This window comes from Cataglyphis hispanica, chromosome 22 (assembly GCF_021464435.1).
Source record: "Cataglyphis hispanica isolate Lineage 1 chromosome 22, ULB_Chis1_1.0, whole genome shotgun sequence".
NCBI lineage: Eukaryota > Metazoa > Arthropoda > Insecta > Hymenoptera > Formicidae > Cataglyphis > Cataglyphis hispanica.
The window spans coordinates 3,192,006-3,207,256 of NC_065975.1; the positions used below are offsets into that span (position 1 = coordinate 3,192,006).

Here is a 15,251-nt window from a genome sequence, read left to right on the forward strand (position 1 = left end):
TCAACTGCAAGAAGCAAAAAAAGAAAACAATGAGTTAGTGGATCTAAATCAAATTTTGCAGAAATGTTTACTAGAGTTATCTTAATATATAAAAATTTTTATTTCATTGGCAACGTTTTTTTCTTGTCAGATTTGTCAAGAAGCTACAATACGCGATTTTCCACAAGAATTAATAATAACTTTAAGCTTAAATAATTTCTAAACCGTTAAGAGAATTGTACTTAGGTTTTGCACAGATATTCAGAAGAAATAACAGAACAGTCTACGAAATTTTCATGCTTCTATCAATGTTTATGACACATACATCCTTAAGCACGGTATCACGTATAGTAATAAAAGACAAATTTCTTTCGAGTAACTATTTTTCTATCAAAAGACAGAAGATCTTTTTCTTTTGACAGATAAAAAATTATTCGATAGAAATGTATTTTTTATTTTTATTTTAATGCAATAACGCGAATTAAGAAAATTTATACACTTACATTAACTTTTCACACATGTAGTGAGTGTAAATCAAATTTTACTTTCAAATTCTCGATTTCACTAATCTTTGTTCAGTCCCCCCTCCTCTCTCTCTCTCTCTCTCTCTCTCTCACTCACTCTTTCTCTTTCTTTCTTTCACACACGACACATATCCTACTCGCACAGTCAGCCGATATAAAACATCGGGAGATTACGAGCGAGTGATACACGCGCGCATACGATCGGATGATTTTCCTCCTTGTCGATAGTGCCCATCGGAGTATCCTCTCTCTTGCCTCCCCCGCCCCTCCCCCTCCCAGCCCCCACCGGATTCCACTGCCGTGCACCCAGTCGCTTTCAGTCAACTCTTGCATTTTCTCTTTCTCTCTAGCTATCTAGCCGCACTCTCTCTCTCTCTCCCTCCGTACCCCTTCGTGCTCACCCTGGTTTTCAGCGCGAGAATATATATCGAACGTATAACGTGCCGTCCGTACAATGCAACTTCGTGCACAGTGAAATTAACCCCCTTGTACATTTGGGTCTCGTATGATCCGTTTCATGCGCCGTTCCAGTTTAAGTTAATATCGACACGTAAGGTGTCGATCGAAATTGTGATTCGTCAGATTAAAATAATATATATTTTTTATTGTCAAATTTAGCAGCTAACTATTAAATTTTAAAATTTCGTTAAAGTGAAAACGATCGAAAAATTATTTGAACGTAATCTTACGCTATCCATTAACAGCCTCTGAGCCTAACATTTCCAATAATAATTTGTATACAACTCGAGTAGTATAAAGAAGTGGAATGAATCCCCTCCGGTATAATATTTTTACATTTCGCGAAATCGGTTTTTTTCCTACATAACTATATTCAATTTGCTGATGGAGTCTCGAAACGATCCGAGGTCAATATTTTCAAAGAACTTCTCCTTGACAGCGTAAGGAAGAAGTATCCATTTCTTCCGGGATGTGTGTTCAATTCCCGCTTTAAGAGTCCGTAATGATTACGTTGCATTTTGCATTGAATCCTCGGGACTTGAAATATAAATACAAGCAAAGTGTATATGATACTTTGCCGCTATATTAATCGCCAAAAATGTACACGCACGATGTTTACGCCAATGTATTCTCGTTCATCAAATGATGCGTCAGATGTAGATAACGGTGAGAATTACGAAAATTTTTGCCAATTATCATCGCTATCACAATAAAAATATTTATTACTTAAATTTAAATTCCTCTTAAACGACTCCACCGTGAGAAGAAGAGAATTTCATTTCCGCATTATTCTTGCATTGTGAATGGAATTTTAATTATTTCTCGATTATTAAAGAGAAAAACAGAAGAACAAAAGAAAAAACAGCATTAATAAATATTAACCTGAAGATTTTGATACATATTTAATAAAAAGTACTATAAAAAAAAAGAAAAAAAATTTATATATGTTTTATAATATAATTATCACCCTCAAAAAGAACCTCTTGTCGCTTTGCATTATGTGGCACATTTAAATCATCCCAATGTAATTTTCCTCCCCTTTACATCTCTTGTAAATTTTAAAACGCTTCGATAATACAAAGCGAATGTCCCGTGGCTCGTATCTCTCCGCAGCTTCTGTGCGGAGGAGCTCTAATGGACATCTTCGCCGTGAATATGCCGGTGGAAAATGGTCGCTGGTAATCCCCGAGGCTGCGAATCAACGGGTTACCGTATACGAGATGCGACGCAGCAACGCGGCAGTTTCGTTAACGCGCTGCGCTCCTCTGCGGATGTATTCGCGAGCGCGCGCGCGTGTGTACAATCAAACATTGTTCATGATTTAGTCAAATATTGGCCGGATACACAGGTCTGTAGTGCCACTCGGTGCATATCTGCCCCCGTGTATCATGTCGAATAATCCGCGGGAGATTGCACCTCCGCGCATAGCCGCCCCCCCGTTAACTAAGACTCGTTTACGGCGAATACGCGATAATGCCCTGGGTACCGAGATACAGCCGCGATCGCCAACATCGCACCGTCTCACCTTATCGCCCACGATAATCCTAACGTTCGCTGCCCGACGCGTCTCATGGCGACGCGTAACCCTGCTGCTTGGTCGACATTAGCATGCGCATATACAGGGTGGGCCCAAACGTTCCGGCCACACTTTGAGATGTTATAGGAAATTTAATTCTGAACAAAAAGTTTCAGATAAGCATATAGAAAAAAGTTTTTTTTCGGCTACCGACAGTAAAGCTTTTTAAAAACACTCTTCATTTATGCTGTTATGTTCTATAGATAATTTTTAATGTTTATATTGATTATTGATTATTCCACTAAAAAAATTTTAATCTTTTGCATTGTTTAAACTCATTAAAAGAGGATGAAAAGAAGAGCAGAAAGAAACTGAAATAAAAATGAAATAACAATGAAATTTAATAAATTTCTTGGAAAAAATCAATAAAAATAAAAAATAAAAATCTTTTTTTCATAAAAGTAAAATAATTCTTCTTTTTAAGAAAATTTTTAAGAAAATATATATGTGGAATAATATTTTTCTTCTATTTGCTTGTACTTTATCTTAACAAATGTTTGTTCAAAATAATTACTTTGTCACTGACAAAATAATGTCTTAATTTTTAACAATATTATGATAGCTCTATGAATAATTAAAGAGCTCCGCTGCATAAAATTCAACTTTTAATTCTCTTTAAATGTATCTCTCAATCGCTCGACCATCAATTAATCTCGTCAAACGCCGGATCGGCATTTCCGGCTTTCACTCCGGATTACAGTTCATCGAGCAGCGCGATAAATCGGCATTGAACAAGCGGATTGCATATACAGATTAGGAAATTTACACAAGATACTCGATCGCACTTTGCTAACAAAAAGCTTAAGGTCAATGAGATCGAGTGTGCTCTCGCGCAAATGTCCCGGAATCGAAGTTAAATATTATTACATCGACGGCGAAACGCGCACCGCGGCGCTTAATAAATGCTGTGTGACTCTCGGGTATCGAATGATTGACAGCTTGCGGAAACAGAAATGATCGAAGGATTAATTTAAGTTTTCAAATCAAATGTCAGAGCCCCTCCACCTACCAGTTCCGTTCGAGCATCTCATATTGTTATCGATTATTTTTCATCGATCGAAACACTTAAAACAATAAATATAAAACAAATTATATATTTATCCAAATAATATAGTTCTAAAATCTTTTTTTTATGCTCTCCTGGTATTTATTCCTTGAATCTTATATCTGTACCATTTTTAATGCTTCGATTAGTAGAATGAGTATAATAAAAATATTTTATTAATTTTCTTATATAATTAATCCGACTCAAATATTATAATCCTATATTTAACCAATCAACATTTCGCAAATAATTGTATATGTGATTCCGCACAAATTCTGGTGACAGACTTTTACGACTCGTTTTGCCAAAAAAAAAAAGATGCCGCCGATACACGTGCTGGCGCGCCTATCTCATTTTTAATCCGCCCACTTATCCTACTCATACCTTCCACACACATGTCCTTATTATCACACCCAAAATCAATCGATCGCTCTTGATAACTCGGCTGAAGGTTTGTTTGCCATTGGCACAGCAAAGCTGCTCGATGATGTTGTTTTTTGCAGTAGCTGTCACTATATTTGATAAACTGTGAGACAGACACACGTAGAAAATATCAAGGAAATAAAACTGCAGATGTAATTAATTGATTAGATGTTTGATAATATAATTAATTGATATTTTAATTTGGAATTTAATAAGTCGAAGATTCTTTGACACTTATTCATTCCAAAATTTCAGTATAGTTTAAAAAATCTATATTATGTTAAAGAGATAAAACAATAAGTTTTTAATAAATTCAAGCCATTATTTGTCATCTGCAACAATAAACTGATGTCAAATATCGCAAGTGCATAATAATTAGGTAAAAATGTAGCAAATTACAATAAAAGATTTCCGTTTATAATGTAATGTCGTAAATTATGTCGAACATATTTTATATATGATAGACACTCGAAGATGCCATTGCACATAAATGATTATAATTTATTCAATAAATTATTCACCCATGTTGAGATTGTTATTTGTTATTTGAATTTGAATTATATGAAGAAATGAATTTAATGAATTGAATATATATATATATATATATATATATATATATATATATATATATATATATACACACACACACACACACACACACACACACACACACACACACACACACAGAGGATTGCCGATGTAATATCGTTTGCTTTAACAAAAGTAACAATTAATGCGACTGTTTACATATCATTTGCATATGAAACACATTTCGGCATTTAATATATTTTAATTAGTTTCACCGCAAGATTATGGTAGGATAAAAACATAATATTGCGATTCTACGTGTTTCCTCTTTCTGATTTAAATTACGCTAAATGTTTTTTGCAAGAATGAGAGGAAGTGGAAGAGGATCGTTATAAATTCGCAGAGGAAAAATGACGCGTAAAAGAAGCAGCGTTTAATTTTCGTAGAAATACGTAGATTTATTGAAACATTTACAGCCTTATCTCATCGATTCGTCGTTCCTTTCACTCTCTCTCTCTCTCTCTCTCTCTTTTTCTCTGACAACAGCGCGAAATTCTCACTATTCTTACCTATGTCTTTCACTCATTCATTCACTCTTTCTCTCTCTCTCTCTCTCTCTCTCTCTCTCTCTCTCTCTCTCTCTTGTCATTTGATCTCTCAAGAGTTAGGCGACGTATATTTATCAAACAGATTCAACCGAGAACTACGCAAGGAGCCAAAGGTACGATAGGAGATTGAAATTGGCATAATTTCGATGCTATAATACAATTTTCGAGAAATGTATTGCGCGCCAATTCTCGCGAATAAACATAGAGATCATGATTCTTGTGTTACCTACATCATCAAAGTCTGACCTTATCAAAATTATTAATTAATTATGAATTTTGATTCTCCTGGATATACAGGATCGTGCAGTGATACTAAATAGATAAAAAAAAATCTCTCTCTCCCTTTCTCTCTTTGTCTCTATCTCTCGCTCCTGCTCTCTGTCTGTCTCTCTCTCTCTCTCTCTCTCTCTCTCTCTCTCTCTCTCAGGAAGACGATAAAATGACTCAAGAGACAGTGAAAGCGTGTTAAACATGAGATTTCGTAATTTCGAGATTTGCATTTCATGCGTGCCCCGCCTTGAGGGAAGTCTTATTTCGCAGGACTCGCTTCCTTCTTTCCTTATTTGATCAGTGCATTGTCGAGAACAAGATGGTTTGGGATCGATCATAACAATTTCACGAAAGAAATTTCCGCAAATTTCTAACTGCTCATCGTAAAATCATAGTGAGATTTTAATATTGTGTAAAAAAAAATATATACTTTACTATTTTGTAAAAGATTTAGATCTTATTTTACTTCAATCCAATCTTACAAATGTTATAATTATTCTTCATTAGGATGGACTTTAGATTGTATTTGCTGAAATATTAACGAAAAAAACTTGCTATAAATTCATAGAATTTTTTATATTCTATTATAGTTTCAACATAAAATTGCAGATTCAATATAGTATTTACAAATACCAAAAAAAATATGAATTAAAAATATTTAAGGATTACAATATAAAACTTTGAAAAACACATAAAGAATCAAGAGAAAAAGATGGAGATTAACCTAACAGAACATTTTATTTATTAATCCCAGTTTTATTAGAATTTTCTAATTTTCGTTTTATTAGAAAATTTCTAATTGTAATCTCATCGTTTGCAAGAGAATAGAATGAGAATTTCAATCTTTCGTTAAAGATGCACTTTAACACGCAATTGTTTACTTCTTTAAAGAGTGTTGCTTTTTTCAAAAGCAACACTTTCATTTTGCATCTCATATATGTCTACTTGTAAGGATCTGTGCTTCAAAACAATCGGATTTAATATAAATTCAGAAAGTCTATTAGAGTACGAGAAAGTCGGTAATATACGGTAGGAGTGGCACGTTTGAGAAAATCAGCGAAATTACGAGCCATCGCATCTTCCGTAGTGACATTCGATTTTTCAGCGATACGATCCGCCAATGAAAGCAGACAGATCTCACTTTCTCTCTTCGAATAAGGTATAGTAAAATCGTAAACGCAACGACGGTAAAAGCTTTCGTGAATTTCATATTCATAGAACTGAAGTAATATTGCGAACGATCTAGCGAATTACGTGACCGGAACGTCATCGTGTCGTCGCAAGATCTGTCACACACGCTCGCTTGCGCATCGCGTTAATTGGGCGGGGAATTTTTTTCTATTCAACAACACAACCTTACGCCGTCTTGACTTAGCCCCTTGCACTTAAATGTTGACTTGCAGAAATTGCACTGTATGACATTCCCATGTTCCCAGCATCACTCAGCAAACTCTCTCTGTGTCACTTCTATTCGTGCGGGTTTAATTCTGTATTACATCTTGAATAAAAAAAAAAATCGATCAACTTTCGCTATTTTTACAATGTTGATATAATAAAACGGTGTTTGTAAAAATCGTGTCGACAGTCATCGGATTGGTAATAAACAAATCTGCCAATCTCTGTAGCTATTAGAATCGGTTTCAATTATTACTTTATTCGTATACTTCGTTCTTGTCGCATAATTTTTAGGCGATTAATGATCTAATGGCATGCCAATTGTTCAAAAGAGCATCGAAGATATTATGATCATATTTTGACATGGTAACTGCAAGACCTGTTTAGGGGATGATTCTGAGATTAAATAATAATCATGGAATCCTTGTGATTTTTCGCACTCGGCAATACAGTTCGTGTGAATGTCAAAATTTAATTCAAAACACGATTTGAACAGAATTATCCAACTTTACACTGTATTTTCGAAAATATTTACACGCGCCATTTTACAACATTATATACAATATCGTACTTTTTATTCGCAAACGAAAAAAAAAAAAAATGAATTTCTTCGCAAAAATTAAAATATTTCCTAAATAGTTCTCCACAGTGTCTGCAATGCGAATACGTGTGCGACAGTCTAAAAGTATGCTTTCGAAATACACGATGCAAAGTATCACGTTTGTCTGCTTGATCTCTCTCATTCTCTCTATTTCTTTCGCTCTCTCTCTCTCTTTGTGTGAACATCCCTTCATCTCTTCCATTCACTCACTTATATTCTATTATATGTATGCACCTAAAGCGCACTTTAGATGATCTATAATATACGATAAAATTTGAAACAGAACTTTTCGTATCATATAATACAAAAAAAAAAACGTATGTATATAAAAAAGCAAAAAATATACATACGACACATATCAGAATATGCGTTGTGTAAGATTTCAATAAAAAATTGCATCCCAAATTCACCTATTATATAAATTATAGATCGTCTAAAGTGAACTTAATATATAATAGTATCGCAATAAAGATTCCATTTATATATATATATATATATATATAGCTATATATAATCGTATATATACCTCTCTTTAACACATAATATTGTACATCATATGCGCATTACGATATTATACGGCTATCTACAGTTATTATACAAAAACGCGGCAGCGCGTCTCCCGCGTGACGCTCTTAAAACGAATTAATTATTTAATCGACGTTTTCTCAACTGTCCCCATGACACGCGCGCGTTCGTACACCTCGCGAATCCTCCCGTGTACGTATGTATGCAGCGTGATGACGCTGGTGTGCGAATGCGCGGACAATGCACGTCTCACAGATGCTCGAATATAATTATATTTATATACGCAACGCGAGCGTATACACTCTCGTGTCCGTTAATTTATATTTATTTTCACGTATAGTATCACAAGTTTTGTTCATCCGACACCGCTCTCACTTTTTTACCTGGCACTGCTTTTCGTGGCTTACGCCGCTTGCTCCACGCCGCGATAACGCACCCCCTTCGACGTGGCCCGCGTGTTCGTCTTTAATATTAACCGAGGATATTTCGAAGCACCGAGTTACAGGTTCATCGCCGCGGGTATATCAGTGTAATAAATAGCGAGTCGCTAAAGAGATTTTTAATTAATTATAAAGCGACTTTTTCGGATAAGATATGCGACGGTTAAGTACATGCGCGAAAGCTGAAACCTTTCCAAATTCTAATCAAGTTCAGAGAGAGAAAACAATTATTTATATAAAATATTATCTTGTATTATTCTCTAGGACTTATTTCATCTAATTTGATTATTTGAAATATTTATAGACAAATTGTTAATCACAATCTTGTCGAATATTATCAATAAAATATTTTCAAATTAAATTTGCTTCTGAAATTTTTTTCTTCTTACTGACTGAATAAAGACCTGTCAGATCTTTTAGAGTTCAAAATAAGATAAATAAAACATGCAGTATTAATTATGGCGTATGCATATTGTTTTTAGTAATATGTCAAAATAGTAATAAAATTAAATAAAGATAATAATATATTGTCAATAAGCCGCATGTTATATGCACATAAATAAATGTAATAATAATTACAGAGCGATAAAAAATGTTTAAAATGAAGGGAAATTGAGATCAATGAGCAATCTAACAAAGACTTGCATTATTGAATGATATAATTACTCCCAAAAAACATTCAATACTTATCATGTTAAATGCATAAATATTCTTCCGATACGAAAATATCCTTCCAATATTACAAAAAATTAAATTTTTTTACGTGATTCAATTGCATTTTTTTTATTCTTGCTTGCACACTTCTAGCAAGAAAGTTATTTAAAAAAAATTTTTCAAAGGACCAACTTTACTTAGTTCAACTTAGCCCTTAATTTTTACAAAAATAGTTTTCAATTAACCTAATCGTTCGATTTTTGTACGTTTGCACATTTAAACAAAAAAATTAATCAAAAAAAAAGCTTTTGCAGGCAAAATTTGAATTCTTCGAATTTCTTTTTTTTTTAAATAACTTTTTTTTACAAATGTGCAAATAAAATTTCAAACTGTTTTGAAATGTAAAAAGAAGAAATTATTACAAATTTATCGATTAGACTTAATTGAAAACCATTTTTGTAAAAATTGTGTGGCTAACATAAAGTTGACTCTCTCAAAAGTTCTTTTTAAATAACCTTTTTATTAGAAGTGTGCAAACAAAAATAAAAAATTGCATTCATGTGCAAACAAAATGCACTCAAATCACATAAAAAAAATTTATTTTCTCTAATATTGGGGGGGCTAAAACTTCACCCGTCTCAACATATACTATTTTGTCTCGGAATTGATATCATAACTGATGTAATGATCTTATCTAGTAAGCTTACAGAGCGGGCAATTAACGCGTATAGGATAACGGTTGAAGCTAATAAATTGTTCTCTAATAATAGTCAGACATCGGTATATAAAAGAGATTTTTTCACGAGATTATTTTCACGTGATTCCATCCTTCTTTTTCTATGAAGAGCAAAAAATATTTTTTGTTTCTCACTAAAAAAGAGAAAAAGCAGTGGCTAATAATAAATGAACGAATTTATAATTGTCACATGAAGAAGTTAAATTTTTATTAAAAAAAATATAAACTTTATTATTTTTTACTTAAAAATGTTTATGAAAAATCTGCTAAACATTATTAACAGTATTAATAGACAATAATATCACAATTATCTCATTTTGATGTTCTATTTTGGACTTTATTTCTGTAGTAAAAATCTATGAAGGAAATCTGGCAGTTCAAATATTGTATTTTAATTAACTTAATATATATTGTTTTCTTATTAAAATTGTTGGACGATCATTATGTAAATTCGTTTAAAAGTTGTTTATAAATTCTGAAATGTGTGCCGAGTCATTAGTAATCTTGGTATAACGTGCAAGAAATGGAACATAGCAACGAGGCACATTCCGCTTATCGCGTGAAAATGCATTAATCGTGAGTATGAGAAAAAATTCTCACGCAATTCAGTGAAATTGCGCGATTACATTGAATGTTCGATATGATAAAGGCGACAATAATGGAATGCAGTATGATTCAGTATATTTCTGGACATTCGCATATTTCTCTCAGAAACCTTTTCCAGTGTACACGAGATAAATTCAACGAAATGATATTGTGATAAAATAACGATAAATAAATTCCAAATAACCAACTAGAATATCGGGAATTTTTAAAAACAAAAAGAAAGAAAAAAACGACTCGCCCGATCCCTTCCCATGAAATATTACAGAATATTAACGAAATGGCATAAAATTCTATTCATAATTTTATTTTTTATGTCACGTAATCTGATTTGACAAATGTTTTCTATATCGCGTGCCGAAATTATGAATGGAATTCTGTCGCGAATTAAAGATCGTCTAAAGTAGGCTTTAATCTCTTTTATCGTGATTGTTGTTTGCAATTGTACTTGAAACGATGCTTACCAAGTCATTGTCAGTTTGAGTGACAACATACAGTAACGGACATAAGTTTAATACGAGCAACGAAGATCGTATACGCATGTAAATATTATTTTCCCTTTTGCTCCTGTCAAAGGATAATACATAGTAATGTGACCTCCCTATTACTAAAGTTTGGAAGTTGAACGTAAATAATGTTTCTGCTTCTCGTAAGTCTTTATTTGAAACTCTATGATCTCTATAATTCTTCTCTTTTAGTCTAAATATTTCAATAATTGCTTGTAAAATGTGTGATGTGATAAATGCTAAATTAACAAATGATAATTTAATGATTATTTTCTTTCATGCATTATTATTGTCAACAATAATATATATATATATATATAAAGTACAAATAAATATACAATTGTTTTCCCTTGCAAATAGTACATAAATGTTGTACAATGTATGTTTATACGTAGATAAAAAAATTAGTTTTCATATAAAACAATTAGTCATCAATATTATATTGTAGCATAAGGAAATATGTAATGTCTTTATGTCAGTCATGTATTTTATATTCATTGATTTACTTTTTTTTAATTCCCTTCATTTCAAACCTTTGTACGGCTATTTTAATTCAATATTTGAGTTCATCCGCGAATTATATAATTATTATATAATACTCGAGTCGAGAATGATTTAAAACTAAACGAGAAAATATACAGAAAAGAAAAGGATATAAAGGAAAAAAAGTAGATCATATAGACGAAAGAGAGAATATAAAAGAGGAAGCATATAAAAGAGAATATCTCATAGAAAGTGGAAAATATTTTACAATTTTCTCCAAAGAGACTAAATAATTTGCATGAATTTGTTTAGTACGATTATCTACTAATTTCCAAAATCTAACAATCGTTATTTGCATTGACTCAACACTGATAACAATAATCAAGCTGATCGTCGAGACGATAAACCGTAACAATGAACCGAAATACCCTGAGGAATCCTACCTCCCGACAGCAAACATTCTATCGTCTGTAGACGACGCTTTCCTCGTCCTCGTCCTCGTTCTCATCGTCGTACTCGTCGTCGTCGTCTGGCGGCCAGCAGACGACGGCGTCGACGATATCGTCGTTATCAGGGCGACGGACGCGTCGGCGTGATTGCGTACGCGGCGACGACGAGACGGTCGACGAGATCGCGGGGGACGTCGTGGGCGCCGCGGATGTCGCGGATGTCGTGATCGCGGACAGGTGATCCGATGTCGGGGGTGGCATCGGGGGTGCGGCAGCGCTGGCGGCGGCATACGCCGCGGCGGCAGCGACTCAGGCCAAAGCGTAAGGGTGGGTGGCGTGATGTCACAAGCCCGGCGTCGCGGTAGCGACGGCGGGTGGCGGTGCGCTCGTACTGGCCACGCTCGTGGCGTGATGATAATGCGGACTCTGATAATACTCCTGATGATGATGATTCGTCATGTGCATCGGTCCGGCGGCGTTCGTGCCGGCGTGCATGCCGTTGTGATGATGGTGTCCGGGGGGCGCCGAGTGCGCGTGCGGATGATGGGGCGAGCCGAAATTGGTATAGCTCTGATGCAGCTGTTCGTACATCTTCATCTCGGGCGGCTTGGTGTCCTGGGCGCCAGGCGAGGTGCCGGTCGTGTCTCGCGGTAATAACCTGTTGATGCTGAACGGATGATTGGCTGCCGTTCCATACAGCGGTTCCTGCTTCAAGCTACCTGTCATACCATGATGCAAGCTCGCGGTATCGGACAATAAGTGCGGATGAAGGCTGCGGCTGACCATAGCGGTAAGCTCGTCGTGCGCGGCAAGATCGGGCACTAGGAGGCCACCGATGTCGGTGGTGTCGCTTTTCAGGGCGGTATGATGTTGATGGAGACCCGCGGTGTGATGATGGTGATGCGAGGGCACCAACCCGTGCAGATCCTTGTCGTCTTGCTGCGGAGGACCGCTATGGTGGATGGACGAGCCGGTCTTCTTGGAACCAGGCGCGCCTTCGTGAGTGGGTGGGCTATGTTGACCGGCGATAGTCGCGCCGGATGCAGCCGCGACCGCCGCTGCTGTCGCCTGATGCTGCTGATGTTGTTGATGCTTGCTGTTCTGCCTAGTCATCTCCTTCTTTTCGTCCTTGAACCTTTTCTGTCGTCGTAGATAACAACCGTTCTCAAACATATTACCACTGTCCGGATGAAGCGTCCAGAAAGATCCTTTACCAGGCTTGTCCGGCGTACGTGGCACTTTAACGAAGCAGTCGTTGAAGCTGAGCGAGTGCCTGATGGAATTTTGCCAGCGTTGCTGGTTCTGTCTGTAGAACGGAAATAGATCCATGATAAACTGATAGATCTCCGAGAGGGTCAGCATTTTGTGAGGCGCGTTCTGTATCGCCATAGTGATCAAACTAATGTAGGAATACGGCGGCTTCGCATGAGTATAGCTACGACGATAGGACTTCTCGCTACGCGCGCGCTGCAGCGCCGAGTTGGGCGAGTCCGGCTCGGTCAAAAGGGGATCCCGACTGACGCCGGTACCGCCGCTGGGTGTCAGGGGACCGTATCCGACGGCGCTCATACAAGCACCACCGGTGCCCATGGAAGCGCTGCTGTAACCGCTCATACCGCCACCACCCATCGATGCCATACCCATCGCTGAGCTCATGGTGCTCATGTTGAATCCACCGGCGCCCTGCGGGCTGTAGCTAGGCCCGACCCCGACGCCCATCGACACGCAGCTCATCGAGTTGATGGAGCTATATGTGGGCGCCATACTGCCCATACTGGACATCGCGGCGCTGCTCATGGCACCCGCATCGCCGTACAGTTTTTGCGACTGGAGCATGGTCATAGAGCTCACCGGTGCCGAGGTGGCCTGCTGTCGCGTCGTCGCTGTCAAACGGCTGTCATGAAATCCGCGGTACCACGGCTGCTGGCAGTCGGGTATTCCCTTAATCTTTTCACCGGGCGAGCTCGGACGACCCTTCAAGTCGTCCGCGCTTTCAATGGTAACCAACGAGTAGCCTTCTATCGCTCTCGTCTTTCTGTCGAGTCACGAGTTCACAGAGATTCCTGAAGTCGTACGCACAGAGAGAGAGAGAGAGAGAGAAAGAGAATGAAAGACGCGCGATAATTACCTAGGAATCGCCTCGCACTCTTAAGCTCTCTCTTTCTTCACCAGAAAAAAAAAAACTTCACCGAGAAATTCTTGCCGATAATACACTGAATGGCACTGAGTTGACAAAACTCTCCTCTGTCACAATCGAAGGGATCGTCGCGTTTCTTTCCCGCGGAAGATGAGAAAAGTCTCGACACGAGAGATATCTTCCGGGACACACACCGCGTCAGAGCGAAAAACGTCGGGAAGAAACGCTGAGAAACTGCAAAGACACTGTCCTCTTCTTCCCGGAACACAATGCACAGTTCGTTTGTTCGCCGGGAAGATGCGCATTCGAAGCAAACGCGAGGTCGCGAGAGAGTTACCCCCGCGGCAAGAGATAGGGGTAATTGTTACCCCAACACCATGAGGGGCACGACGAACGCGCAATGCCGACGACAGGGAAAGAGCCTCCTTGCTCGCGCGTGTTGTACGACGTGGACGAGTGCGCGAAACAACACCAACCACTACGATGACGGCTGCTCGACGGCCGCGCGCGCGGCACGGTTATTTGATCGAGCGGGGGCCCCTGTTTGAGCCACCTCACCGCCTCTCACCACACACTCCGCCTCGTACCAACGTGAGTCTCTCTCTCCTCTCTCTGTGTGCCGTGTTGTGGATGGAGGCCGGTTAGCGAGTGTACTCCGCTACTCTTGAGTCGGCGGCTCTTGTTCAAATATACCCCACCGTTGCTTTCGTGTGCCGCGCCCGATGGCGCCGGGACTGCCAATGGTAGCCGTGCCTTCCTCCAGTCGTATCGCTCTCGACCAATCGGACAGTGACGTTGGTGTGGCTGTTGGTTCCCTCGAACGTCGTTTTGAATCGTCACACAGCCGTATCTTGTGCGGCGCCGCAGCCTCTTCTACCCCTCTGGCGTTGTGTCTGAATGGAGCGCGCATGCTCGCGTCGCTCGCGCGCGCCAAGCCGATCATCCCTCGCAGCGGAATTGGCTTGCGCAATTCCACGCGAGACGCCCGGCTCCACGACGCACGGCCGTGTCGTGCCGTGCCGTGCCGTGCCGTGCCAAGCCGAGCCGAATCGCGCGACGCCCGCGCCGTCGCGGCGCGGAGCGCCGCTTTTCCTCTCATCTCATGTCATGTCAACTGTCGTCTGCCGCACGCGTTTGACAACCGGCACCTCTGCTCCGTGCGTGCGTGAGTGACGCGGCCTACGCGTCCCTTCTCGCGAACGATCCGCCGCGGATCGCGCGTGTTTCGACCAGCTAAATCTTTTTTCTTTTTTCTAGCCAGAGACTAGTTTAAATCAGAGTCGTCTAACGATAATGCATGAATCGGAATC

At 38.5% G+C, this 15,251-nt stretch overlaps 1 protein-coding gene across 1 annotated transcript; it reads right to left on the minus strand.

Moving 5' to 3' along the window:
- Positions 1 to 4,966: 4,966 nt before the first annotated feature.
- On the minus strand, positions 4,967 to 14,574 carry LOC126857690 (silk gland factor 1-like). The gene has a single exon (XM_050607347.1). The coding sequence runs from the start codon at positions 13,644 to 13,646 to the stop codon at positions 12,147 to 12,149; it is 1,500 nt and encodes a 499-aa protein (XP_050463304.1). The 5' UTR covers positions 13,647 to 14,574; the 3' UTR covers positions 4,967 to 12,146.
- Between the last annotated feature and the right edge of the window lie 677 nt (positions 14,575 to 15,251).